Source organism: Elaeis guineensis, chromosome 2, assembly GCF_000442705.2.
Source record: "Elaeis guineensis isolate ETL-2024a chromosome 2, EG11, whole genome shotgun sequence".
Classification (NCBI taxonomy): domain Eukaryota; kingdom Viridiplantae; phylum Streptophyta; class Magnoliopsida; order Arecales; family Arecaceae; genus Elaeis; species Elaeis guineensis.
The window spans coordinates 98,425,089-98,452,569 of NC_025994.2; the positions used below are offsets into that span (position 1 = coordinate 98,425,089).

The following is a 27,481-nucleotide window of genomic DNA, read 5'->3' on the forward strand; positions in this document are numbered from 1 at the left end:
CTAGATATTCTCCCAGTCAAAACTGGCTGCCAACCATGCTTTACTCTTGATATTTGGCGAAGCTTCAACTTCCAAATCTCAGTGGTTAGAGTATTGCTTTCATACGGCGGGAGTCATTCTCTTTCAACTTAATTTTGATAAAAATTTCAAATATGATGGGTTAATTAGGCAACATAATAAACACTAAAGATCTCCAAAAGCAGGTGGAAATTATATCATTATTCATATTAATACACTGCAAGCCTTAACAATTTCATAGTTATTCAAGATAAAGTTTTTCAATCAATCTTTAACAATTCTATAAAATCTCTTTTTATGGAAGGGAAAGTAGTATCGACTACTTGATTATCTTTTCTTTGGGGCAAAATCTAAATGCAATGAGAAGGACTCTAAAAATATTGACACGGACTCCAAATACTGCATGCTAATGCATTTTCATCTTCTACTGTTCTAAAATACATATGCAGAAAAAAATTCTCACAGCGAAAGAAGATGTTAATAAGTATATCATATATACATTTGCAATAGCATACCATTATAGATGCACGTATTGAATTTTCAAAGAATTAATTAAGTATTGTAAAATATTTAAAAAATATATTATAAATTGATGTACAAAAATGAATTTCATCTATTGAGATTTCATACATTCAAAAAGATCATCTTAACCTAAGATTAGTGGCATCAAAGTTTTTCCAATCTCCTTGCAAAATTGAAGTTGATAGTGATTATACACCAAATCTTACTATCCAAATCCAACAAATTTCATATAATATTGATGATTTATCTGCGAATGCTAGTTCACTTTTCTAGTCTCACATCAAGTACCATTTCTCATGGATTTTAAATTTTTTTTATTTGAAATGTTTACTCCCTTATACTTTTTTCCTAAACTATATTTATCAACTTTACTCTTGATATTTAGCGAATCTTCAACTTCCAAATTGGTCTCTTTGAACTTAATTTTGATAGAAATTTCAAATATGATGGGCTAATTAGGCAACATAATAAGCACTAAAGATCTTCACAAGTTTGTGGAAATTATATAAATATTCATATTAATACACCACAATCCTTAACAATTTCGTAGTTATCCAAGATAAAGTTTTTCAATTCATCTTTAACAATTCTACAAAATCTCCTTTTATGGAAGGAAAAGTAGTATTTACTACTTAATTATTTTTACTTTGAGATAAAATCTAAATACAATAATAAAGACTCTAAAAATATTGACATGAACTCCAAATACTGCATGCTAATGCATTTCTACCTTCTATCATTCTAAAATACATATGCAGAGAAATTTCATATAGCGAAAGAAGATGTTGATAAATGTATCATATATGCGCTTGCAGAAAGATGCCATTGTAGATGGACATATTAAATTTTCAAATAATTAATTAAGTATTGTAAAACATTAAAAGAAAAAAATTACAAATTGATTTACAAAAATAAATTTCATCTATCAAGATTTCATGTATTCAAAAAGATTATCTTAATCTAAGATTGGCGGCATCAGAGGTTTTCCAATTATCTTGCAAATCTGAAGTTGATAATGATCATACACCTAATCTTGGTATTCAAATCCAACCAAGTTCATATAATATTGAGGATATATGCATGAATGCTCGTTCACTTTTTTAGTATCACATCAGATGCCGTTTTCTTTGGATTTTAAAATTTTTTAGTAGAAATATTTACTCCCTCATACCTTTTGCTTAAGCATATTTACCAGCTTATTAGCATTAAATATAAAACTACATCAATCCAAGTTTAGATCATACTTGCTTAATTAAGATCTGTAAAACATCATTTCCGGTTGCAACTTGCAACCCACTACTAAGAAAAGGCAGGAGAAAAAAGAACATGTTGTATAGAAAATTATAAAGGTAAAAATAAAATAAAAAAAGCGCCGGCGTCTGTTCGAGCTTCTAGAAGCCGATAGATACTTTCCGTTCCCCGATTCTCCCTCCGTTGTCGTTTTCTTGTGAGAGGGGCCCACCGAACCACGACACGACCTTATCTATCTAGATCCACCGAATGGACGGCCCAGATCGGATCTACCCGGTCAGAAAAACCAAGCGGACATGCAGGGTTATAATCCGTCTGATCTGGATCAGATGGTGGTGGATACGAGGCGTGAGTGCCACGTCAGGTCGAAGTCAGAGTCGTGGTGGGGGCGTCGCCATCCCGCGTGTCACGGCAACATCCACCGGGCGTCACGCGTGTCGTGAGCAGGCACGGCAGTCACGTGTGGGAGCGTGGTAGTCCATCGGGGATGGGCCCCGCTACATTTCGCACGTGGATACGAGGTGCGCGGGGGAGGGACGATCGAACGATCGCTCGCCGCGTGGCGCGCGAGCACGGGGTGGACGTTCGGCTGGGGGCCGTCACGGTGGCCGTTAGGTCGGGGCCCGTCAAGGACGCGGAAACGCTGGCCCGTGCGGCACCCGTGAGTGACGCCGTCAGGCGTCCGGTCGCTCCACGGGGTCCTTATAAACCCCAGCCAGGAAAATTTTTTAGTTCTCATTCTCGGAGAAGGAAAAGAAAAAAGAAAAAAAGGAGAGAGAGCGAGAGAGGATAAAGAAGCGCGTTGTCAGGGTTTGGATCAATTCAGGGGGCCTTGAAGGTGAAATTTCGCGCATTTTTTGATGGAATTTTTCAGCAATTTTTGTTCTACAATTGGTATTTTCTTGCTTTTTCATTTTTTATCCTAAATCCTAATCTTTTGCTGGGGAGTTTGCTGTAATTTGAGGTGATATGTGGAATTCTGCTATCTACCGTGGAATTTACTTGCTACTTAAGGAAAGAGTTCTGTTTATGAAATCGATTTATGTTTTTGACTAGAGTTGCTTGTTGATGGTAGTTCGTTCCAGAATAGTGATGGTTTGGAAACGTTCCCGAAGTTTAGCTGGAGAAAAAGGGGAAACATCTCTACTTTTTTGTGTTTAGAAATTGTCCCAGTTATTTAAGATGATCATTGTATTTATTTGTTCAGTTTTTTGGCTTCTGGGTTCAAAATTATGGAATTTATAAATCTTTTGATTCTTGAGGTTACAGATGAAGGGGAAAAGAGAACAGATGTGCTTTAGCTGCTATGGTTTGATATATTTTCACCTTTTTTTTTTTTGAGTTCCAATTTTAAATCCTACGATTTCTTCTGTGATTGGGAACAAATTTGAGTTTTTGCCAGGAAAAAAATTGGCGATTAGAAAATGAAAATTTGAACTCCTTATTTAGTGTTGATTGTTTAGGTGCTTGTACTTAAATTCATCGTTTTTTCCTGCATCCTTTTTTTTTTTTTTTTAATCCGGATTGTTCTTCTTGTGCAAAAAAGGAAGTCAGCTCCTATGTTGTCTATCGGTTGTATATAGATTTTTAATGTTAAAAAGTCTTGGTTGTTGATAACCAGAATGCGATCATAGCAGAAATTCAAATTCCAATCAAGGCCATACTTTATAAGGGCTAAGAGGTACCACATTATGCATATGTTTAAGGGGCTGTTTGGATGCTGAAACATCTTCTCTGTCTGATAAGATCTTCCTGTGGGATGCACTTGCTCTGAAAACATGGAGGATATTGTGTGGTTTGAAGAGATTGGGGAAGCAATGTGATAACCAATACCTCCTTTCTAGGGATGAGATAAATCATCTTTCAGGAGGAATCAATTAGCCCCGAAAAATAGAGATTGGTTGTTGCTGGTGGCTGTGACCTCTTTGAGCCACTCATTCAAACAGCCCCTTAGTAGATTCCTAGAAATAAGCTACTTAGACTTGATTAGTTTGGAATCTCCTTTTAACAAGATAGACATAATACTATCCTCAATTTGAGGCATAGGAAGAAAGAAAGTAATGATGGCCTACTATGAAGAAAGTAAATAATGATGACCAACTATGGAAAATCAGAAGAAGATGATGGAAGATAAAAGGGTGAACCAGCAGAGTTTTGGTTGCAATGGTCAAAAAATATGGGACTTACTGGAGAAAAATGCTGAGACAACAGGAAGAGAAAAGATGTAAAGGGAAATTGACAGAAGGAAGAGCTGCATACGTTTCAATCAGACAGCTCGCAGGAGGAGGCAGACCTTTTCACATTGATGATACTGAATAAGTTGCTTGAGTATAGAGACTAGATTGGGTGTTTATAGGGAGAGGGTCCTTTTTTTCTTATATTGGAATACTATGATGTACTTACATGCATCATATTACTAAGTTATGAATACTTGAAAGTAATCTAACTTAAATTGAAAAGAATGAAATCCTTACATCATTCTATTTTATTTTATTGAGGTTAGAAGGGGCTAGTCTCAACATGTTCTACCTTATACCCACCTGCCTTCCACCTTGGCTGTAGCCCAGGCCCTTGGGCAAATTGAGCCACTGCTTGGGGAACCAGAATTTATGTATGCGGGGGTCACAGCGAGGGCCGATGCCCTTCAGAAGCAAACCACTGGCCCTTGTCACAAGTGGCCAGAGTTGTTCCATCCGAACCAAGGAAAGGTTCAGCAATATAATAGTGCTAGGTATAATAGAAACAGTCTTAATTATGAAATCAATGATGAATTATGTGTAACATTTTATATTGACTTCTGAGTCATAATTTGAATGGTCAATTGTATTTACAGCTACGAAATATTCAAATGAAATAATGCCAGCAAATGTTACGCTAGTATGCTTGTTTTTTGTACTTGATTTTTGGAGTTTGTTGTCGTAGATTAGATGTTTAATTTACTTCATAACATCTTGATTTTCTGTTTACAATCAATGCATTTGGTGCTCAAGGCTTGTGTCTATTTTCATGGGCGAATGCTTTCTGCAATTGAATGAGAGTATTGTATGTTTTTCTTTGGCTTGCTGATAAGGTAAATTTTCTTAGAGGCTCTGTCAGAAATATCACATAACAGCTTGATTGACAGTGACTTTTATAAGTGAGATATTTTCTATCAAGTCTTCAAAGACACACCTTGATGTAATTCCATGCACCTGATCTATCATAGAATAGACAATCTGCTGTTAATATCCTACTGCAGCTAGTAGGATACTCGCTATGGCCTCCGTGACCTGGTTTCCTAGAAACTTGTTTAACTGTCCCAGCTAGGAAGCTAAATATTCATGCTAAATAGAATATTTGCAGAAAAAAGATGATTTTGCAAGTCTTGGAAGTTTCTACCTTGCTTAACTCTTCTATCTATATGGACGATCTCAGCATAAAATGAATTTGAATTGAGCAGTCCTTGACATATACACAGTTTGTGGTTTTACGCTATATTGAAAAGCTTGTTACCCTCAAACAAGTCTAAGGAATTTAGTTTAAGAAGCTAGATGTACACTGCAAGTTTGTTACACTCAAACAATTAAGTTTGCTCGAATAAACATGATTTTCCATGCTCTTGTATCACTTGATTGTCTAACAACTGTGTTCTCATCCCTTCATGCAGAAATCTCTTGAATAACTGATGCCCATCCTTCTAGCATGGACTCACATCAGCTTTTCAAATATGGATTGACTGGTGCAGATGTATCTTGTGAATTCCCTTCTCCAAGAACTCTAGCATATACTGAATGGGCGTTGGGTCCTATTAAATTTGGTACAGGGAACTCGCCCAATTCTCCTCTTTCTAGCAAGTTCGAATCTGTACTGAGCAACAGTCAGGAGCAGCATAGCTCCACAGAGAGCATCTCAGGGGTCAGCCTTTCCCAGTATTCACCACTAGAAACCAACAGCTCATTCAAGCAAACCCATATTCATCGTTCAGAGTGTGTCCAGGTACCATCTAATTCATCTTATGCAGTTTCTAGTCAAAGCATGAGGCATGCTTTACAAGAGATTGAAACTGTTCTTATGGCTCCTGATACTGATGAGACAACAACTAGTACCAATCTGGAGTCTGATGAAAACAAACAACCTCAGCTCAGAAAGCAGCCATCAACGACTTGGAGCCATGAGTCTTGCATGGAACCTCCTGCTGTTGTCCAGCCCCAGTATATTTCTGGCAGATATTCAAAGCCAAGCCATGAAGCCCGTCCTGAGAAACGTCTTAGAGAGATGAGGGAATTTCCACAGAATGATGTGAAACAGATGTTGATCAGGTGTGCTGAAGCTTTGACTGAGAACAAGATAAATGAGTTTGAAATGCTGGTCCAGGAAGCTCGTAGTTATGTCTCCATTTTTGGAGAACCAATCCAGCGTCTGGGTGCTTACATGCTAGAAGGCTTGGTGGCAAGACATGAGTCTTCTGGCACCAACATCTACCATGCCCTGAGGTGCCAACAGCCTGAAAGCAAAGAACTTCTTTCCTACATGCGGATCTTGTATGATATCTGCCCCTACTTCAAATTTGGTTACATGGCAGCCAACGGAGCAATTGCTGAAGCACTGAGGCATGAGGACAGGATCCACATTATAGACTTCCAAATTGCTCAAGGGACTCAGTGGGTCACTCTAATACAGGCACTAGCTGCTCGGCCTGCTGGTCCTCCACATGTTCGGATCACAGGGATCGATGATCCAGTGTCAGAGTATGCCCGAGGAGATGGTTTGCAGCTTGTTGGGAAGATGCTATCTGATATGTCCAAGAAGTTCAACATCCCTTTGGAGTTCAATGCCCTCACCGTCTATGGGCCGCAGGTCACAAGAGAAATGCTAGACATTCGACCAGGTGAAGCACTTGCTGTAAATTTTACTCTTCAGCTCCACCAAACCCCTGATGAAAGCGTTGATGTGAATAACCCCAGGGATGGATTGCTTAGGATGGTGAAGGGATTGTCACCAAAAGTGACTACTTTGGTGGAGCAAGAGTCCAACACCAACACAACCCCATTCTTGATGAGATTCTTGGAGACATTGGATTACTACTCTGCAATGTTTGAATCAATTGATGTAACTCTGCCAAGGGATAACAAAGAGAGGATACATGTGGAGCAGCACTGCCTGGCAAAGGACATAGTGAATATCATTGCTTGTGAAGGGAAGGAGAGGGTGGAGAGACATGAGCTGCTTGGGAAGTGGAGATCCAGGCTGACCATGGCAGGATTCAAGCCTTACCCACTTATCTCTTATGTGAATTCAGTGATAAAGACGTTGCTGGGATATTACAGTGATAAGTATACATTGGTGGAGAAAGATGGTGCAATGTTACTGGGTTGGAAGAATAGAAACCTGATCTCAGCCTCTGCATGGTACTGATTGTAGAATTGTATGCAGAGCACTTCAGGGAAAAAGGTTAGCGAGTTGTGAATGCCCTCAATAAGTTTTGTATGATCCTCATGTTGCAGGTTCATTTCTTTCTTTGTATGTATGCATATGTGAATGCTGCATCTGATGTAATCCATACATAGGCTGGGATACAATCTTTATGGTAGTTCGAGGAGGTTGATTTTTCTGTCCAATGTTCTCGAATAGGTAGAATCCAGGCTGGTTATGACTAAGTGGCTTGAATCCAAGTCTCTTCTACAAGCATAAGAGACTCTACCAACTCAGACCAGCCAGTTGGCATCCTTTGCTCTGTTCATGAGGTTATTGACTCGAGTCATTGATGTTTCTTTCATGGTTTGCCACTGATTTGACGTGAGAGGAAGAGGTGGTTCCAACAGTTGGGGCACCTGGCTGCAAATGGTGCACTTGGTTATCAGCTCTGGCTTGATTAAGACAGGCAGCTTCCCTGCCATGGGTATTTGCATGAATTGAAGCTGCTGCCTGCTCAATATTTCTGGGAAGAGGATGTTGAGCACTACTCCTCCCATGAGAATCTCCTTTTAAGATCACCTTGGTTGCTTGCAAATCCAAGATTGCAGCTTTGAGTCTGAGCTATGTTGCATTTTAACTGAGCAACAAGAACTGAAAATGTAGCACTGGGAACAGTGCCCACCATTGATGTTCTGTCTGCTCGATCCCAAATAATGAACCATCTCTTGCTGATGTTGGATGAACAGGGCCATTGAGATATACTTTGATGCAATCCGGTTGAGGGGACTGCCAAGAGACGAGTTGTGTTGAAGAGAGATCCATGCAAAGCAGGGGTCAAAAAGGAGACCCAGTGGACAGATTCAGTGGTCATAACCTTCACTCAAGACTCTTTCTAAGTATTCATTGGCAAGGGTGATTGCAATAGCCAGAAGATGTTAGGGGATCCAGTTTTTTTGCTGGAACACTTCATGTTTTCCTCCTTTCCAGACCTTCCAAAGGATATAAATCAAATATGAATGGGCAATTGACATATGTTGAGAATCCAGTGGTCAAGCCCGCTACTCAGCTTGATGTCAACTCCCAAGAACTGGAGCTGGGAGATGGTAGGCATGCTCACCAAATTCCAAACACCATGAACTTAGCACATTATGCATGGTCAATCGATTCACTGGGTTCATGACAACGAGGACAGCATGCTTCAGACAAACCTTTTTGAGGCAAGAAATAGTGCTGTAGGAAGCCGACACTGTCTTCCATGGAAAACATCTCACTCTTCAATGCATTATAGCTTTCCACACCCAGCTAAACTCAGGGGGATCTATCGAGCAATCATAGATCTGTAGATCTCTCGCACTTTTCTAGTGCTCCTATAGGTCTTCCCCAAAACAGAGAATGCCCCCTCCATGATGACTAGTTTTTGGGATTTGAAGAATCTGTCTGCAATTACAGGAGGAAAACAGTAATTAATAAGTTCCTCATTCCAAACCCCATTCCTTAGAAGATGCAAGCAAATTCTCATCTCGAGATGTCAGAAGGTGCAAGATCAACGAGTTGTATCTATTGGAAATGTCCTCGATTCCTAGGCTTATTCTGTAGCACCAAGTACATACGGGGAAATACTGCTAACTTGCCGTGTGGTCCTATTTATAAGTTTTGTATTCGTGTTACTGATGTTAGAGTTGTTAGTCGGATGTTTTTAGGAAACCAGTCACCAGGAAAGCGATACTTAGCATCAAGTAGCGGGAGCAACAGACAATCAGGTGGTGCTAAGGTCATCCCATCGGCCATCTTACATGCCAGAATTCCCAAACCACCGTTGTGGTCGACAAATTGCACCGAGAAACAGTGTGCAGCTTCCTAGGTGACATCATGGTCCCAAAGAAAACCTCTCTCAACTCTTCAGCCAAACGAACAAGCTCTTCAGTTCAGCAACATTTGACAGCCAAATGTACGGATGCGAGCGGAGCATAAGCCCACTGGATTAGTGAGACGTGACCAGCAAAGCTCAACGTTCTCCATTTCGAAGAATCCAGCCTTTGGACCTTGATTATTTGAAGTTCTCCTAAATTCAGAGACACCCCTGGAAGGTATCCCCAGGTATTTGTCAATGCAATGCACCTTCTTAACTCTTAACTTAACAGCTCCGTTCACTCGCCAATGCCCCAGCTGTACTGGAAGAGTAAGTGACTACAGAATTATCTAAGATAACCCTCTGTCCGAACAATAATCAACAACCACCCTGTAAAATGGGCCTTCAATTCCTTGGTCCTTGCTGCTCTACAATTCCATTCAAAAAATTTGAAAAGGCACCGGTCACAGCCATGCGAGGCATTGCACCGGCCATAGCTCTTGCTGGTCTTGCGTACCGGCTACATAGGATGCAAGACTGGGGCGCGCGGGTCACTAATCCCATATGCATGAGTCTTGGGGCCCGAGCCAGTTTTCCATGTGCATTTGTTTTTTTGTCTCATCAAGAAAGTTTGGGACCGGGTGTACTGAAATTAGGGTTTTATTAAGCGGTAGTTTCTTGCACTCCGGTCTTTTTTACGAGAGTGAAATATCTTCTTCATCCACAAAAATCTATTTGTGCCGTATTTTCTCTCTCTATTCGCTTTTTTCTCCATTCACTTTGTCCTTCTTTGGTTTCATTGAGATCCATCACAGTATAGCTTTTTAAGGAAGCATTTGGTGATCTAATTTGGATCACTACAGTAATCTAAAATTACTAGTGATCTAAATTCTAGGATAATTTAATTTCTAATGATCTAAAATTACTATATTTGGTTTGCCGTAATTTACTAGTGATAAAAAATTTTTTAATATGTATAAATAATTTATTTGATATGCTATAAAAATTCAAGAATGAATTTTCTATCATCGCATTGGATAATAATTTGAAGAGTGGATCGCATTGGATAATAATTTGAAGAGTGGATACGTAGGATCATCATGGTGCAATCAAATATAGTGATTTCATCATTTTTATCCATATTATCTTTGATCCTGGATGGATCAATCCATACCAAATACTTCATGCAATCCCGTCTCCAAACTCCTGAAAGAATAATATAATCATCTATTTGATTTATAGCCTTAAATTCCTCCACTCTCCACCTTAACTGTGATGGTCCTTAACATTATGTCAAGCACATAATATGTATAAATACAATCATGGTCGACAACATTGCCATAGTCCCTTTGAGAAAAAGGGGGAAAAAAATCAGTTGGTGCATCAATAGTGACAGGAAAAGCAAAGGAGGGGTCCCCAATGCATCCATCAGTTAAGTCATCTGGTTCTCAAGAAAGCCAAAGTGTCTCAAAACAGCCTCCAAGTACGACCAATCAAACCTATCAGACGTTCACTCTCCATATCTAATTTGATCGTGGTTAGAGGACCTGTTACCGACAAGCAATGAAAGGAATGTACAGCTTCTTGAGCCAAAATCTTATCGTCCGAAATGCATATATCTTTGCCAATAGCTAATTGTTCCCCTGAGGTCAATTATTCCACACTTTGCTTGCCATGCAGGCTGGACGTCTGTCACCAATTTGTAGATTGTGTTGCAAAAATCAAATTGGTCGATTGGCTTCGAGCACCGAAGGCTTTTTTTTTTCAGAGAGAAACGAAGGTTGCTTTCATTAACTTGGCATTTTCTCGGTCTCAAAATATTGTGGAACTGATATATATCATCTCCCATGATTCTCTTCAGGCAGTTCGAGGATATCCTAGTTGATGCACTCCTGTCTCAAGAATATAATTTCTCAACTTGTCAGAAAGATTTGGTGGATCAAATGTAGAAGTTGTGTCAAGTTTTTGTGACTTATCGTTTCAGATAGGGGCCAGGATATTGTTTGCATAATTGTTTCTACATTACTACGTTAGCCATGTATGGAAGTAGGCGCAGAATACTGCATCAAAATTGAGCTTACTTGGATTCCTGGCTGTGAGGCTGCTGTCTCAGGGATGGAAGTCGCAGCTTTCCTTTTCCATCATCATCTTCTGGACAGTTATCTTCCAAATCTAGACAGATGAATTCTAATCATCCTTCCTCCTGTCCCCTCAAATTAAAAATCATCCTCCCTCCTCCATGAAGATGCTGAAAAGTATAAAGGAGAAAGAATACTCATCCAGATCTCCTTGCCTTTTTCCCTCCTGTTTGAGACATTTAACACCTAATCTTCACACTTAATGATGTTATCGCAATGCTTCTGACATAAAAAGTCTATTAAATATTTTATAATTCCATGTTACAGGATTATAGAAGATTTTTCGACATTAACAAGCAAGCATCTTTCTCACACGTGCGCACAATCTGATATCTGTAATAACCCGTCCCACCCCCCACCCCACCCCAAAAAAAAAAAAAACTCACGTGCTGGACATGTGAGGCAAAGAGGCAGACCTCCATCTGCTTCCTTCTCCGTTTTCCACCAGGAGAAGGAGTGCAAGGTTCACCGGCCTCCGACGAAGACCCTTAGCCTATAAGGGGTACCCAAGCCCTTCCCTCAAGCATCCCCTTCACATCCTCGATTTTCCGCCGGCAAAACCCCTAGTTTCTTCTGATTTTTTTTTTCGTGGAGTAGACTCGGAGGAACCACCATTGATTCACCATCATTTGCATCGCCAGAGACAAGATAAGAGGTCTCAGCTTCATCTCCCTCCTCTTCTCACCTCTTAGCTTTCATCGGAAATCAAATTATGGCCGGCAAGTCGCCGGATTTTTCCCTTGAAATCGAGGCCTCTGTTCGGCTTTCTTCTTTGGTCCGCCGACCACTGCCGGAATGGGTGATGTTGGACGGTGTTCGGGGTTGCGTCGTGGAGTCCCCACCGTCGGATGATGTGGGGTTGGCCGCCGGTCATTAAGCGTGCGGCCACGTTTGGGAAACAAGAGAGAAATCCCCTGTTTCCACGAAGGAGGGGAAAAAAGAAAAGAAAAGAAAAGAAAAGAAAAAGAAAAAGAAAAACTCTCTCTCTTTTCTCTCTCATCCCTCTACTAATTTTCTTTCTCAAAAATTTTTTCTCTCTAAATTTTTTTTTCTCTTTATAATTTTTTCTTTCTAAAATCTTATGAACCAGTAAAAAATCTAGATATTAAATAAATCCAGATCTTGATTAATTGTAGGAGAGGTTCTGAAATTGTATCGTTTAGGAATAGTTTTATAATTTTTCTGTCCTAAATTGTGCATAATTTTTTAGATTTGTTTATGTTTATCTAAAGATATAATTGATTGTACATGAATATCTTGATTATGAATTCATATATCGAAGAGTTTATCGATTATTATGTTGAGCCAATCATCGATAGAGATAAGGGTTCTTGGACATAAATACCAATATATATATTTGTACTGCATGATTTGATTTTTCATGATTGATATTTCTTTACGATTGATGGCATAATTATCAATATGTTTTATATCATATGTTTGCACAAAATAATAATGGTCTTCGAATAGTTTGAGTTATGATACCGACTATTAAGAATTTAAAAAAAATAATATGAAATGGTATTTTATTTTATGATATGATTAAGATTTAATAATTTGATGATCAAGAAAGAGATGTTAGGACTGGCCACGTAAAATTGAGAATAGCCCAATCACGGGTAGGAACATGACATCGAGAATAGTCTGCCACGGATAGATACATAGTATTGAGAATAGCCTGCTATGGACAGATACATGGTACTGAGAATAGCTCTGCCACGGGTAGATACATGGTGTTTGAGTTTGCCACCGTAGATTAAAACATGGATATTCTAATTTGTCACCACAGGCTGAAGTGTGGTTATTCTAATTTGCCATCACGGGCTAAAGCACGGTTATTTTGGTTCGCTACCATAGGCTAAAGTGTGGTTTATGGCTTGCCAGTCATAGACTGCAGCATCATCATGGTTAGTCCAAAATACTAAAGACAACTGTTGATTGATCTGAATCATATTAATGATAAAAAATAAAATCATAATTAAGTAAAAAAATGAGTTTTACTTAATGATGCATGAGTGGTATATCACTTTTAAAAAATTCAATGGTGTATGATATATGATTATATATATATATATATATATATATATATATATATATATATATATATAGAGAGAGAGAGAGAGAGAGAGAGAGAGAGAGAGAGAGTTATATTGGATACTTGATATGGGATTTCGTGGCTTATGTTTTCTTGTGATGCTGCTCATATGTTATTTCCAATCATACTATTGAATTAATGCAAGTGTGCTAGGATTTTTACTAGGCTATAAAGCTCACCATCCTTCTATTTCTCTTTTTCTTTTTAGACTTGCAGGATGTTTATAGTTGGCTACAATTTAGGGTTATGGGTGAACGGATGATTAGATAGAGCATCATTGATATTTGATCGATTGATTGAGGGAATTGAATTTGTAAGTATGCAAGTTTTATCAATTGTTACAAAAATTAGATCATTATGGATATTGAGATTGTATGAATTTTATCGATCTTACATATTCTTTAGGGTTTGCTCTAGAGTGTGGCCATCACATATCCGATCCGGGGTACCATATTTGGGGCGTGTCAATATCAATCCAAAAAAATATGGTCAAGTGATGGAAACCCATTTGGTTGATGTTTTTTGTGCGGTTTGGGGCGAAAGGGAGGCTATGGAGTGGGTGATGCAGTGATGGGGCAGTAGAGCTGTCAAAATGAGCCAAAGCCCATGGGCCAGCCCATTTAGCCTTAAAAATGGGCCAGACCGGCCTAAGAAATTCTAGTCTATTTATGAAAATGGGCTTTTTGGCCCATCCCTTGTAGCTCATGGGTTGAACTGGGTTAGGGCCTGGTCAGCCCATGGGTCGGCCCACTTGATGGCTCGATCATTTTTTTTTTGGATTTTCCCACTTGATGGCTCGATCTTTTTTTTTTTTGGATTTTTCTCTTAAATCCTTCTCTCCTCCTATCTCCCTCTCCCTCTTCTTCTGCTTTGGCCGCGACACAACGCAGCAATGCAAAGCCGGTCTTCTTTACGCCCGACCTCCTCCGTGCCCTCCCCTCCCTCCTCGGTGGTCTTGCCTCGTTCGTGCCTCCCCTAAGCCGGTCTTGCCTCCTCTGGACGGCCGCAGCAGCAGGGTGGAACTGGCGTGGGGCCCACGACAGATGGTGTGGAGGATGGCGGTGGGGCAGGGCCGCGAGTGGCGCATCGGAGGGGGGTGGGTGCAGGTCGGCCGTCGACAGAGAAAAGTAGAGGATCGGTCGGAGTGGTGGGGTGGGAGGAAGAGAAGGGAGAAACGAAGAAAAAAATTTTAAAAAAAAAGAAAAAAAAAAGAAGGGGACTGGCTCGGCCCTAAGCCACAGCCCACGTGGACTAGAACCAGGTTGGATTTTTATAGCTCATTTTAACAAGTGGGCAGAGCCCGGTCCGACCCCCATAATCACAGTCCATGTGGGCTAGAGTCGGACTGGCCCATTTTGACAGCTTTACGAGACAGTTTCTATCCAAATTGCCCACGGACGTCACCCTCCGATGCAAAAAGGAGGAAAAATGAAAAAATGATTAAGATACCGTTGGTACTAAACTGTCAATTTTTTATTCGATTTTTCAAATTTAATTTACTAGGGCACACAACACCCATCTTCCCCATAATAGGGATTAGATGTCCCCCAGTCCGCCCCTACAACAGTACTCCAATTTTGTTTATCGGTTGCGAGGCCTCTTAGTTAAAATAAAATAAAATTAAATAAAACATGGCCATCGCACCTCTATCTGATCGAAAATTATTAGATAGATCATATTCACCACGGACGAATTTTTAATCTTTTTTTCTTGAGTCATTTCATCCGTGAGAATAATTTTTCTTCTCTAAAATACTATTCTTATAAAGTTGATTCCTGATAATACTTTATGATATCTAAAATATTAATTTTGGCATGATTGACCATATGATATGTCAGAGTAGCTTATGTTTGATTTAGTATTCATTTTCATAAAAAATTTATATAAAATATTTATTATACTCTTAATACATATAAGATCATATTTTTTTGTTCTCAAATTTTATTTAAATATTAATATAATATTAATATCTTAATATAATATTTATTAGTATAGATATCAATTAATATTAATATAAATATTATATTAACATAAACATTTAAAATAATATTAATATATTTATAAATATTATAATATTTATAGTTTTATAAATACAACCATTAATAATAATTTATTATTTTATATTTATTTTGATATAATATTAATATTAATATAATATTAAAGAATAACATTAAAAGATGATTTTGAAAGAAAAAGACCTTCAATTTTTATCCTATAGGAATTCCAAAAATCTATCTCTCTTATAGATTTTTCTTTCCTATAAATCACGAAAATTATATTTTCATGTGAGACTTTTTTACAATCTCTCTTTTTTGATACTTCAATCAAACAAGATGTATTTTTTTCTACTTCATAGGAATCACACTTTTTCCTTTTCAAATCTTAAAAGAGTCCTCTATATTTTCATTAGATGTACGGTGGATCTGATCCATCTAATAATTTTTTTTAATTTTTAATGACCCCACCAAGTCCACAATCTTTCTTAATTAATCATATGGATCAGCAAGACCTTCATGGTCTACGCAACTTTCTTCTAAGGTTTGTTTTTTCTTTTTTTTTTTTTTTTAATACCTAGACTCTTGCTGCTTCTGAAAGAAGGTAGCTAGCATCGAAGGAGGCGGCAACCCTTACCAAAAAGAAAAGAAAAGGCGGCAACAGCAGCACCACCACCACCTTCCAACTGGGATCGTACGTTTACATGCTTCTTCGACCGTAGCCTCCCTGCCAGCAGCCTATTGGTCACGTGAACATCGCCATACATGGGATCGTCATCTACATATGGCCACATATTCAGGCGGCACGTATCATTTTTTTTTTTCACATTAATTTGATGCGAGAGCAATTAAAAAAATCAAAATATACAAAATTTTGTAGGACCAACGAATAATTCTCATCCTATTTTTAAATTTCAATCATCGAAATACTCTATAATATATACCGTCATCTAATCTACAGCAGTGTTTGCCTTCCGATAAATATGACAGCATCAACTTGACGAAGGAAGATTCAGATATTTCATATTAATAGATGAATCTCGAGCTACTTTTCATCTCTCTGGATCCAAACAATGACAGTAGCAGAGTCATTCTCAAGATAGATCATTTTTTTGTGAAGTTGCAGTCTAGTAAAATAATACTTATTTAGACGATATGAAACTCCGCACTCAGAACAGGAGGCTCAGAGAAGTGGCAGCCACCTGCTTATCTCCATTTTTCTCGCTCTGGGATGGATATATGTTAGTTTTTTTTTGTGTGGGGGGGGGGAGGTGGGGGTGGCCGCGGGGGTAAGAGGGTATACGTTAGATTTGAGAACGAAAACCAAAGCAGTCGCGAGAGAGGGTATACGTTAGATTTGAGAACGAAAACCAAAGCAGTCGCGAGAGAGAGAGAGGGCGGCCACAACAGATCAACACGGCTCAAATGTCACGGCGATTGTCTGCGCGGCGCCTCACGTACCAGTCACACTGTAATTCCAATTTCCATTTAACACCCGACGCAAAACAAAAGCAGAGGAGACACCCTTCCACAAATGAACCAAACATAGCCCTCCCCCTTTTCTTCTTTGTTTTTCACTTTTTGTTTCCATTATTGTAACTTCTGCAAGCTTCTACGAGGTATTTTTTCCCTGGCACCGACATTCTCCAACAATTTCAAAATTCGAAATGTTTTCAATTCTTTTATGGAAGCTTGGTTTAAAAAAAAGGAAAGCAAAAGGCTTCTCTGCCCTATTATCTCGTTCTAGCTGTCTATCAGTGCCACCAATTGCTACACAGAACTGAAACGTTGCAAAATTAAAAGAAAATCAAACAAAACGAACTCCTCCAAAAAAGCGGACTCTTTAATTTTTCAGATCTTAGGTACTCGTAAACTATCATAAAACGGTTACATCATAGCCATTAACTATCTTTAACCCTTCATTATCTATCATCTGCAACTTTCAAAAAAAAGGGGTAAAACGAAGAAAGAAGCTCGTTAATTCTACTTAACCAGTACACCATGATATCGGGACCACTGAAAAGACCACCCAAAATAGAACACGACATCGTCCCAAGTCTCAACCATCGACGCGATTTTCCATTTTTAGAAAAAAAGACAGCTAGCTGTAAGCAACCTGGTGGCGTCCGTATCGTGCGTGGTACGAAAGACGGTACTCATTTAGTGACGCTGGAGCTGAGGAGCCGGATCACCTGCGGGCGTTGCTCCTCCGCCTGCCGGAGCGCCGCCACCTGCTCCGCCGAGAACACGCACAAACCCTTCTGGTACAGCATGTCCTGCACCACTGGCGAGTTCATCATCACCTGCAACAACTGCTGCCGGTTCAGCAGCTCCAGCCCACGGAACCTGCCCGCCGGGAGATGGACCGGCGCGAACCCGGACGAGCACGGCATCGTCTGGAGCGCCGTCACCTGGGCCTCCAAGAACTGCACGTACTTGTGCGCCTCCTGGAGCATCGTCCCCGTGTCCATCCGCCGCTCCCACGGCATCAGCGTCTCCAGAATCCGCGTCCGGTCGCTGATCCTCTTCCGCCTCTGTCGCGCGATCTCACTCGATGGCACCGCCGGCCTCAGGTTTCGCGCTGCTGCCCCTCGTCGTTGGAAGGCATAGCAAGTGGAAGGAGACCTTAACGGCGGCGGCGGTGGTGGTGAAGGGGCATGAGTTGTGGGCGGAGAAGATGGGTGGAACCGCTTATGAGACAACTCGATGATGGAGATCAGATCGCCGGACAGGCGCGGTGAAATGGGGGATTTCTTCGCTGCTTCCGGAAGCGGCTCCAGAGACTGGAGGCCCGGGAGGCGGTGGAATCCGTAGGACCCGATCTCCGGCGAGATCCAGGCCTGTTTCCCGTTCGCCGGTGGCTCGACCTTGGGGCTTTTCAGCTTGAGGCGGGGATCCATGCAGGCGATGCACTCGACGAGGTGGCACTGAGGAAGGGCGGCAAGGTCCTCCGCGAAGAAGCCGAAATCGAGCTGGTCCGGATATGGAGCAGGCGAGCACCCGATCTGGGAAGAGGAAACGCCAGATTCAATGGCGTAGAATGGCAGGGCTCCGGCCGGGAAGCTTGCAGCGGTGGGGAGCATGGGAACGGTCCTCCGCCTTTCCTCGGCGGCGATAGCAGCCGCGTTGGCGGAGGAAACGAGAACTCCCGTCGGGATCTCTCTCTCCATTTCTCTCTCTCTCTAAAGTCTAACCCTCAGTCTGAAAACCTTAATCCGAGAGCGAACATGATGAAGAGGAAGAGATGGAGCTCAGAGGGGGAAATGGATGGGAGCGAGGCGGCGCCCTTATAAATGGGAGCGGGGCTCTGGAGGCAAGTGGACACGTGGAGCTTTTCTGTTGGGCTAATTTCTCGCTCCGGAGCGCGCGGCCGTTGTGCCGGTCCGCACGCCCAGCCGGGGAGGCGGCCGCACGACCTCAGGATGATTGCAACGTACGGATGACCGGCACCTGCCTGTCGCACTCCCCACGGTCCGCCTCTTCGCCTAGCTGCGCAGAAAAAAAAAACCCTTGGCCTCTCCCTCTTCCGCTTTCCGTTGCGATTTCCCTGGACGGAAATAATGGGTCCATTACTGGAGGTGATATCAGCCGTCTGATTTGGTCGAATCAGAGTATTCGATTTGTCAGACGGCTGATAAGGCAGATGGAGCTATCGGGCATACGCTAGGCACGTGCCGGGAGCTGAAAGCTACTTGGGGAGGGACGTTCACTGAAGGCGGCAACAACGTAGGCCCGGATGTAAAGAAATGGACCCTTCATTTTGTGAAATAACGAGAGTGCCATTAAAGACCCTTTTTGCGTGGAAGCGCCGTTTGTAGTAATAAGGTTACTGATGGAAAGTCATGCGCTCTTTCGTCGATCGATGGACCCACGGGAGTACCGGTGCCCGCACGTGTGGAATTTTTGTCCTTTACGTCCGACGTGTTCTTTGTCTCTCGTGGAGGGTTGGGACATTAATGTTTCGCAAATTGGACGGGAAATCCAGAGAAATAACCAAAGTACCCTAAATGTAAGTTGACCTAGGAAGAAGTATAGCGAATGCAGGCAGCGGGGGGGGGGGAAATTCAAGGTGGAGGGGGTCTTTTCGCAATTTACCGAATGATCATGGATGTATTTCGCAGGATACTGTGTGCTCTGAGTGCGGTAAAACGGTTACAGGAAGAAGAATTTGATTGGTCCGTTAAAAAGCTGAAACATTTTTTTGCTTTGAGTATTAGAGAAGGGCGAAGGGCATGAGAAAATTCTTAATAGATCATTTTATGATTATTTTTTATTCCCCAGATCTTATTATCCTTGCTATATAATAGAAGAATCATGTGCTGGAAAATTGGGGTCCCCAAAAATAATAATTATAAGATTTATAATTTTTTTGTTCTTTTGAAAATTACTATATGATTCTTCAGAAGATTGATTGCTAAATGAAGCATTATAAGGTTGAGGGTGACAATCTAATTAGATTGAATCGGATAAGGTTCAAACCATATACAAGTCAGATCAATCCAAATTTGATATATTTATAACATAAATTTAAATTTATGTTTAAACTAAATTGGATTATCAAACAGATAACTTGACTTGATCTATATATCCAAATTATTAAACAAATCAAGGTAGGTTAAATAAGTTAAACTAATTTTTAATATATTAAATGGATTTAAATAAGATAAATAAGTTAAACATGTTGGATTAGATAAAGTAAAAATAGGTAAGCATATTTTAAATTGATTAAACATATCTGAAATGGATTAAATGGTATTAAGTAGAAGAGTCATTTCGAGCTGATTTTAAATAGATTAAATATATCTTAAATATAATTTTAAGATTTCTTAGTTTTATATTGACAATATTTATCATTTTTAATATTGTGTTTCTCTTATTATTTTATTAGAGTACTGATATAATTTTATTTCTAATCATTGAAATTTTGTGTCCTATATGCTACCATTACAATAGGAAGGAGTGTTTGAGATGCAAAAAGAGCATCGCAAATACTAAATTTCTATCATAAATATTTATTTGTGATGAAAATTTGATCGCTAATACTGTGTCGCTAAAAATACGATCGTAGATAATATTTTACGATGGAAATAAAATTTTTATCGCTAATAATTATTTTTTTACGATAAACTATTTACATCGTAAATTTTTTTATTTTTTAAATATTTATGATAAAATAATTTTTATCATAAATAATTTATATTTTCATCATAAATAAGATTATTTATGATGAAAATTTTTCACCGTCAACAATAATAAATAAATTTAATATTTTTTTAAAATAAAATAAATTACTTTTTTGTAGTAAAAAATTTCATCGTAAATAGTTTTATCATAAATAATTTTAAAAAAAAATTCATCGCTAATACTGTGTCGCTAAAAAATTATTTACGACGATAATATTTCATCATAAATAATTTAAAAAAATTAAATTTTAAAAAATAAATTATTTGCAACATAATAGTTCCATCGCAAATAATTTTATTTGCGATGCATATTTTGTCACAAATAATTTTATCATTAATTAAAATAAAATATTTTTTAAAAATATTTTATAAATATATATTTTTAATTTATATTTTTAATATTTTATATTTATAATCTATAAAATAAAAATAAAAAATTTATATAATAAATTCATAAATAAATTTGATAATTTTATTATATTAAAATATAATTATAAAAAAATAAATTTAATAATTATAAGAGATCCAAAATAAAAATATAAAAATAAGTCGCTAGCCGTCAAGCATCAGCATCTGGAGAAGAAGAATAGGTGGAGGAGCTTGGAGTGGCTTGCTGCTGCCTCATCAGTTCTATCATCTGTTCCATCTGTGCCATCCGTTCCATCATCTGCCTCATCAGCTATCGATCCTCATCAGCCCACTGTTGATCCTTTGTAGCTTGTCTTTGTATCTCTGTCAGTCGGACATTATAGGCAGTATGGACGTCAGCCCTAGATGAGCATAAAGATGGGGGAGCACTGATCCCATACCCTAGCTTCCAACATAATAGGATCTCGTACCAAGTAGCTGATCACAGATCTCATCATCTGTGGGTGCGATCGAGCCCTCAGGGATAGGTTGGGATTTAATTCCTATTATACGATCTTGAAAATTAAAGTTATAGCTATTCTAAGTTTGTACTAGGAATCAAAATGTTAATAAAAAAAATAGTTGAAAAAACTTACATAAAGCTCTTGACTCTCAGCCATCCACTCTTCTGACCGTTGCTGGTAGGTCTGCTGGTAGATTTCGATCCTATCAGGAAGCTCGCCACTCTCTACATTTCTCTGCAATTTGAGAATAATTAATAAAAAAAATTTTAAATAGTTAAAGAGTTAAAATATGCTAAATAAAAATTACTTACCATCTGCTCTATATGACAAGCGAACGGTCTCGAACCCTTACAGTGCATGACGTTCTGTCTCGTCTGATTGGCAGTATTTCAAGCACATCAATCCTGTATAGTTAACAGTTAAATTAGTAACTAACTAAATTTAAGAATAAATGATTCAATTATTAAATTCTAAAAAAAATTAGATGCTTAACTTGATATGTCGGATCCTCATATCTGCGACATATGACAGTCCAGTCCACGATACTGATGCTGTCATATGGCCACTGTCGCGTTGCCTCCACCCCTAGTCCCATACTATAGCATACCAGTGGTGATGAATACGATATCGATAATCTTTAAAATACGAGCATAAATGATCATCCACAGCTCGTCGCATGTAATCATGCTTAAAATTAGCAATATCAAATATAGCCTACCAATAACAAATATTATAAGAATACAGTACTAATTAAATATCTTATTAAATATTATTTTATCTGTAAGTAGCTATAGAATATCTTCCTTTGAGTCGGTATAATATGATGCCAATCGAAGAGCATCACAAGGGCATTGCTGCGGCATATGATGCCCAGCTCAGTCTGCCATGGCTCGCACCATCTCCTAATGGGAGTGGTGTAGTTGGATAGAATCTCGATATGGAGATGCTGTCTCTCATGCTTGTGTCTCCAATACTCCAAGACGAGATTCTTCGATAGATCTCATCCTCGCCTCACCACCTGCACCGAATGATCTGAAACAACAATGAATAAATCATTAGTATGACAGCTATCTATAAACTTAACAGATATAATTAAAATTAAATTTTATTATGTAAAAAATATTAAAATATCACTCGGATCCATCTCTGCAGCACCCTCTGACGGCTTTGATGGTGCGACAATAGAAATGGAAGAAGGCTCATCCTCAAGGGGAGGCTGGGAACTCGAATGTGGTCGTCTTCCTTCTGGTGCCATACCTGCAATTCTTAAATCATGCATATAACTAACTTGACATATAAATGAATGTAATAATGAACAATAAAAAAATATATAAATGTTAATGAATAGAATTGTATTGTATATCATTATTGCAAGAGAAATTTCAACAAAGAATATAGATCTACTCATCAATATCCGTATTCTCCTTGATTTGTAGGTCCTCCTTCGAATCACAATAATCGACTAATATATCATCTTCTATCTCATCATCATTTATGAACTGATCGTCGCCTTCTGAATCATCAAGATTAAATACAAAATCAGTTTTAACTTCGTTGGACTACAGATCAGTCCTATTCAAAAGAGTTGTCACAAGTTCTTCATCAATAAGGAGCTCGATTAATATTTGTTCTTTCTTTTGAAAATTTTTTTCTTCATGTAGATCTAAATTTTCATCCATCTTTAATCGAATTGGTCTATCATATATACCTCTAAGTATTATTCTTGTACGACGTGTCAATTACCTCGATATTTTAGATCTTTCAAATATATTACTTGTTTCGCTTGAGTTGCTAATATATACGGCTCATTCTAGTACCATGTTCGTGCAAAATTTATACTGATAAAGAATGGATTGATATGAATACCGATCTTTTTATTGCTAATATCCCATCATTCACATTAAAATAAGAATACTAAATTATTGAATCCATACTTCAGTTCTATGATATTTATCAATACACTAAGATAGTCAATCTCCTCTTCTCCTTCATATCCTATCGTAGCAATTTCACTATTTTGGATCTATCTTTACATCTTAAGCTCTCTTATATGAAATTTCATTCCTCCAATGATGCAAGATGCATAGTGATTAACCCTTCGATCGAGATCACATATTAAATCATACAATTCATCGATCACATCCTCTTCTTTAGTGAAATACTTAGATTTCATCTATAACATAACATAAAAAATTATGTTGGTTCAAATAATCAATTTTATAATTATTAAAATATAACGTAATACTAGTGAAACTTACATGGTCTTCAAAGTAATTTGTAAATTTTTTTCTATGTCGATCATCAACATCTGTATTATTCTTCCCAAATAGTACCTCTTGTGCTTATTACAACAAGTCATGATTTTTACATCGACATGAAAAAATTAATTAAAATACTAAAAAGTATGCTAAGATAGTACTTATTCAACGAAATCTTTAATTTTTTTATAATTATTTAGAACATAAAAATATACCTTAGATAGCTCATTTACGTTCATAAACATATCTCCTTCCACCTATAGATCGAACTATTTGTTTGAATATGAACAGTGTCGGCTCATAATTACCCCATTCACGGTCTGTGTTACGATTTGCATGATTGAATCTTATTTCGATATCATCAAAATACATCGAGCAGAACGTGACATATGTCGTAGCTATATATGCTTTCGCTATAGATCCTTCAGATCGTACCTTATTATGCACATACTTTTTTAGGATATACAAAAATTTTTAAATAAAAATAAATTTAAATTTAACTAATATATTTATATCTTATAATTGATATGATAAAGAGATTATAATTTTTTTACCTTTCAATAGAATATATCTATCGATAATTTATCGGTCTGACCAAAAGAGTTTCTTTTGAGAGATAAACAGCCAGGTGCACTATAACATCAAAAAATAATGATAAATTTTTTTTTTCTAATTTATAAAGAATAAACACAATATTCTTCTCAAACTTCTCAAGTAAGTTAATATTCAATTTTTAGTAACACAGTTTTTAGAAGAATACTTCCAACTCAATCAATGCAGCTAGAACATCACCATTCAGATAGCCATGCATGACCATAGGAAGCAAGCACTGTATCATTATATGGGAGTCATGACTTTTCATGCTAAAGATCTTATCATCGTTGTTGCCAACATACTGCGAATATTTGAAGCATAAGCATAAAAAAATTTTACGATTTTGAACCATCCATAAAAATTTTTTTCCTGACCAAATAGTGAATAACATACAGATGACATAAAAATTTATTACCTCAATAAATTAAATGCAACTCCGATCCGATTTCTATTTTTTACAAATTAAGGCAAGCTTTTGAATTATCTTTTATTTTTTCTACGATGTTCAACACTGTACCGACGATATTATTACAAATATCCTTCTCAATATGTATTACATCGAGATTATGATGAAATAGTAGCTGCTTCTTAATGTCCACCGCTTGCGGCCTCCACCCCCTAGTCCTCCGCCCCACTCCATGTCACCCCCACCCCTTAGCCCACTCCGCCCATGCCCCCCACACCCCCACCCCTCGGTCCTCCGTCCTACCCTGCATCACCTCGGCCCCACCCCCTGGTCCGCTCTGCCTGCGCCCCCCACCCCCCACAGCCCCCACCCCCCCATCCTCCACCTCACCCAGCGTCACCCCCACCCCCTGGCCTGCTCTCCACCCCACCCCACCCCCTTGTGCCCCCCACCTTATTTTCTTGTAGTATAATTTTTTTTTATTTTTTCTAAATATAATATAATTTTAAAATTTAAAATCTATTTTTATCATTTATTATCTAAATAATTATCGTTAGAATATCGTCACAAAAGATCACCTCGATCCGATAGCCCTATCTATGTTGACCAATAAAATTTGATTTCGACGTTATAAACGACCGCATGATGATTTGATAGATAGAGACCATCGATGGATCCAAAAATTTACAATGATGATCTTGATAATATTTGTAGCATACTATCAAAATTTCACTTTAATCAGATATCATTATCGTAGTCAATTTAGCATGGAATAATTTGAGCTGTTAAATAAAAAATGAGTGATTAAAAGGCCAAACGGCATCCGATTATAAGGTGATTTTTTTAGATAAATGATCTTTGCTACTACTTTGATCATTTATATGGTAGTGAACGTAAAATTCAAACCACACATATATGAACCATCCAAAACTATATGTCTCTTGATACTCATTTTTAAAATCTTTAAGTAATTATACTTGTGCTTTTGTGAGATCTATTTAACATGGATAGTTCATATACGCATGATTTGTATTTTATGACCACCACCGTATAAATGATTAAAATAGTAGTAAAGATCATTTATCTAAAAAATTACTTTATAATTAGACACCGTTTGACCTTTTGATCACTTATTTTTTATTTAACGATTAAAACAATCTCGTGCTAAATTGATCATGATAATGATATCTGATTGAAGTAAAATTTTGATAGTGTGCTACAAATATTATCAGGATCATCGTTGTAAGTTTTTGAATCCATCGATGGTCTCTATCTATCTGATCATTACACAATCGTTCGTGATCGTCGAAATCGAATTTTATTGATCGACATAGCTAGGGCTATCGGATCGAAGTAGTCTTTTGTGATGATACTCTAATGATAATTATTTAGATAATGAACAATGAAGATGATTTTAAATTTCAAAATTATATTATATTCAGAAAAAAATAAGAAAAAATTATATTCGATTGCAAAATATATTTATGATCGATTTTTTGATTATAAAATAATAAAAAAATTTACTATCAAAAAATGATCATAAAATACTAAAATTATTTTTTTTAATTTATAAAATATTTACGTCACAAATAATTTGATATTTATTTTTTTTAATGAGAAAAAAAATCTTTCTCACGTGAGGCAACTTTTAAAGGACAAAACCGTGAGGTCCATGGACCAGAGTATACAATACCTCACATGACGGACCGAGTTCTTGTCCACAACAATGGCACGCCAGATAGGGGTCGAGGTCCGCCTCGATTCCTTGGGATCGAAATCCTCCTCGGCTGACTGTGGGGCTCCTTAGACTGTACACATCGGAGTCTTTCTTGACTGGGAGGCTCTGTTGTAATTTTAATAATGTGAAGGGCACCAATAGTCTCATATCGGTTATGAGTCAAGGAGGACTTGTGCTTATAAGGAAAAAAAATTTTTTCCATGTGAGGCATCTTTTAAAGGGTAAACCGTGAGGTCTATGGGCCAGAGCAAACAATACCTCATATAACGGATCGAGTTTTTGTCCACAACACTGTTTTATGAAACTTTGATTTTTTCTTTATACGTATCTATATGATAGATATAGAGGAAATTAATTAGGTCCATTTAAGTTAACAACATCTAAAAATATTGGATGTATCTTCGTATCCCAAATAGAGATCTCAACTTATTAGACTAGAATGGTATACTAATGGACTAGAGGCAAAGTAAGCAAACGCTGTCTTTTCTGTTCTCTTCTAATTGGGCTACAGATTGTTGCCCTAAATTCTGTTTGTAACAATGCTGCAAAATTAGACATTATAGTAAGCTCCCAAAAATTTCTTCTTAGTCTCCTTTACCTATTAGATCTTTTATTATCTCAATGAAATCTGATTGGATATTTCTCTCCCTAACTCTAACAAAAAAAATAAAAAAAGAAAGAAAGAAAGACAATAGAGGGAAAAGATTGCCTAGTTCACACAATTTTAGATATTTAATATGTATGATTTTTAACTTCTTATGTGAAATAGATAAAGTTATTTCATCTTTAGCATGATATCTAATTCTATCAATGATATAGAAGCAGGATCTATGGTACGAGACTTTGTCATTGCCATATTTAAGAACAGCCAGATATATCTTCATGTATGGAGAGATTGTTTGTGTTTTAAACTCATAATATCTAACCCATAATAGAGCAAACTTGAGGTTGTGCTAAGACTCGCCTTCAAATACCTAATTTTATCACATGATATTTTCTAAAAAAAATCACCATTAGTTTTCAAAACTTTGGTAAAGAACCATTCTCCACACCTGTTGATAGGCATGGCATCATCGACTAAAGAGACGATATTGGCACTGTACCAAAAACAAAGAGACGATATTGGCACTGTACCAAAAACAAAGAGACGATATTGGCAAAATTACATG

General features: G+C 37.9%; 2 protein-coding genes across 4 annotated transcripts; one reads left to right on the top strand and one right to left on the bottom strand.

Annotated features, from left to right (window-relative positions):
- Window positions 1-2,479: 2,479 nt before the first annotated feature.
- Window positions 2,480-7,388, top strand: LOC105050223 (chitin-inducible gibberellin-responsive protein 1). 3 transcript variants are annotated; one of them, XM_073252339.1, is made up of 3 exons: window positions 2,544-2,629; window positions 2,867-2,921; window positions 5,436-7,388. In XM_073252339.1, the coding sequence occupies exon 3, from the start codon at window positions 5,473-5,475 to the stop codon at window positions 7,183-7,185; it is 1,713 nt and encodes a 570-aa protein (XP_073108440.1). In that variant the 5' UTR covers window positions 2,544-2,629; window positions 2,867-2,921; window positions 5,436-5,472; the 3' UTR covers window positions 7,186-7,388. The 3 variants fall into 3 exon arrangements, with proteins under 3 accessions (XP_010928462.1, XP_073108440.1, XP_073108439.1); XM_073252338.1 differs by having other exon boundaries at window positions 2,550-2,629; window positions 2,848-2,921; XM_010930160.4 differs by lacking the exon at window positions 2,867-2,921 and having other exon boundaries at window positions 2,480-2,629; window positions 5,438-7,388.
- A 9,680-nt stretch (window positions 7,389-17,068) lies between these two features.
- Window positions 17,069-19,254, bottom strand: LOC105050231 (uncharacterized). The gene has a single exon (XM_010930172.4). It carries the CDS (start codon window positions 18,429-18,431, stop codon window positions 17,418-17,420), a length of 1,014 nt encoding a protein of 337 aa, XP_010928474.1. The 5' UTR covers window positions 18,432-19,254; the 3' UTR covers window positions 17,069-17,417.
- Window positions 19,255-27,481: the final 8,227 nt, after the last annotated feature.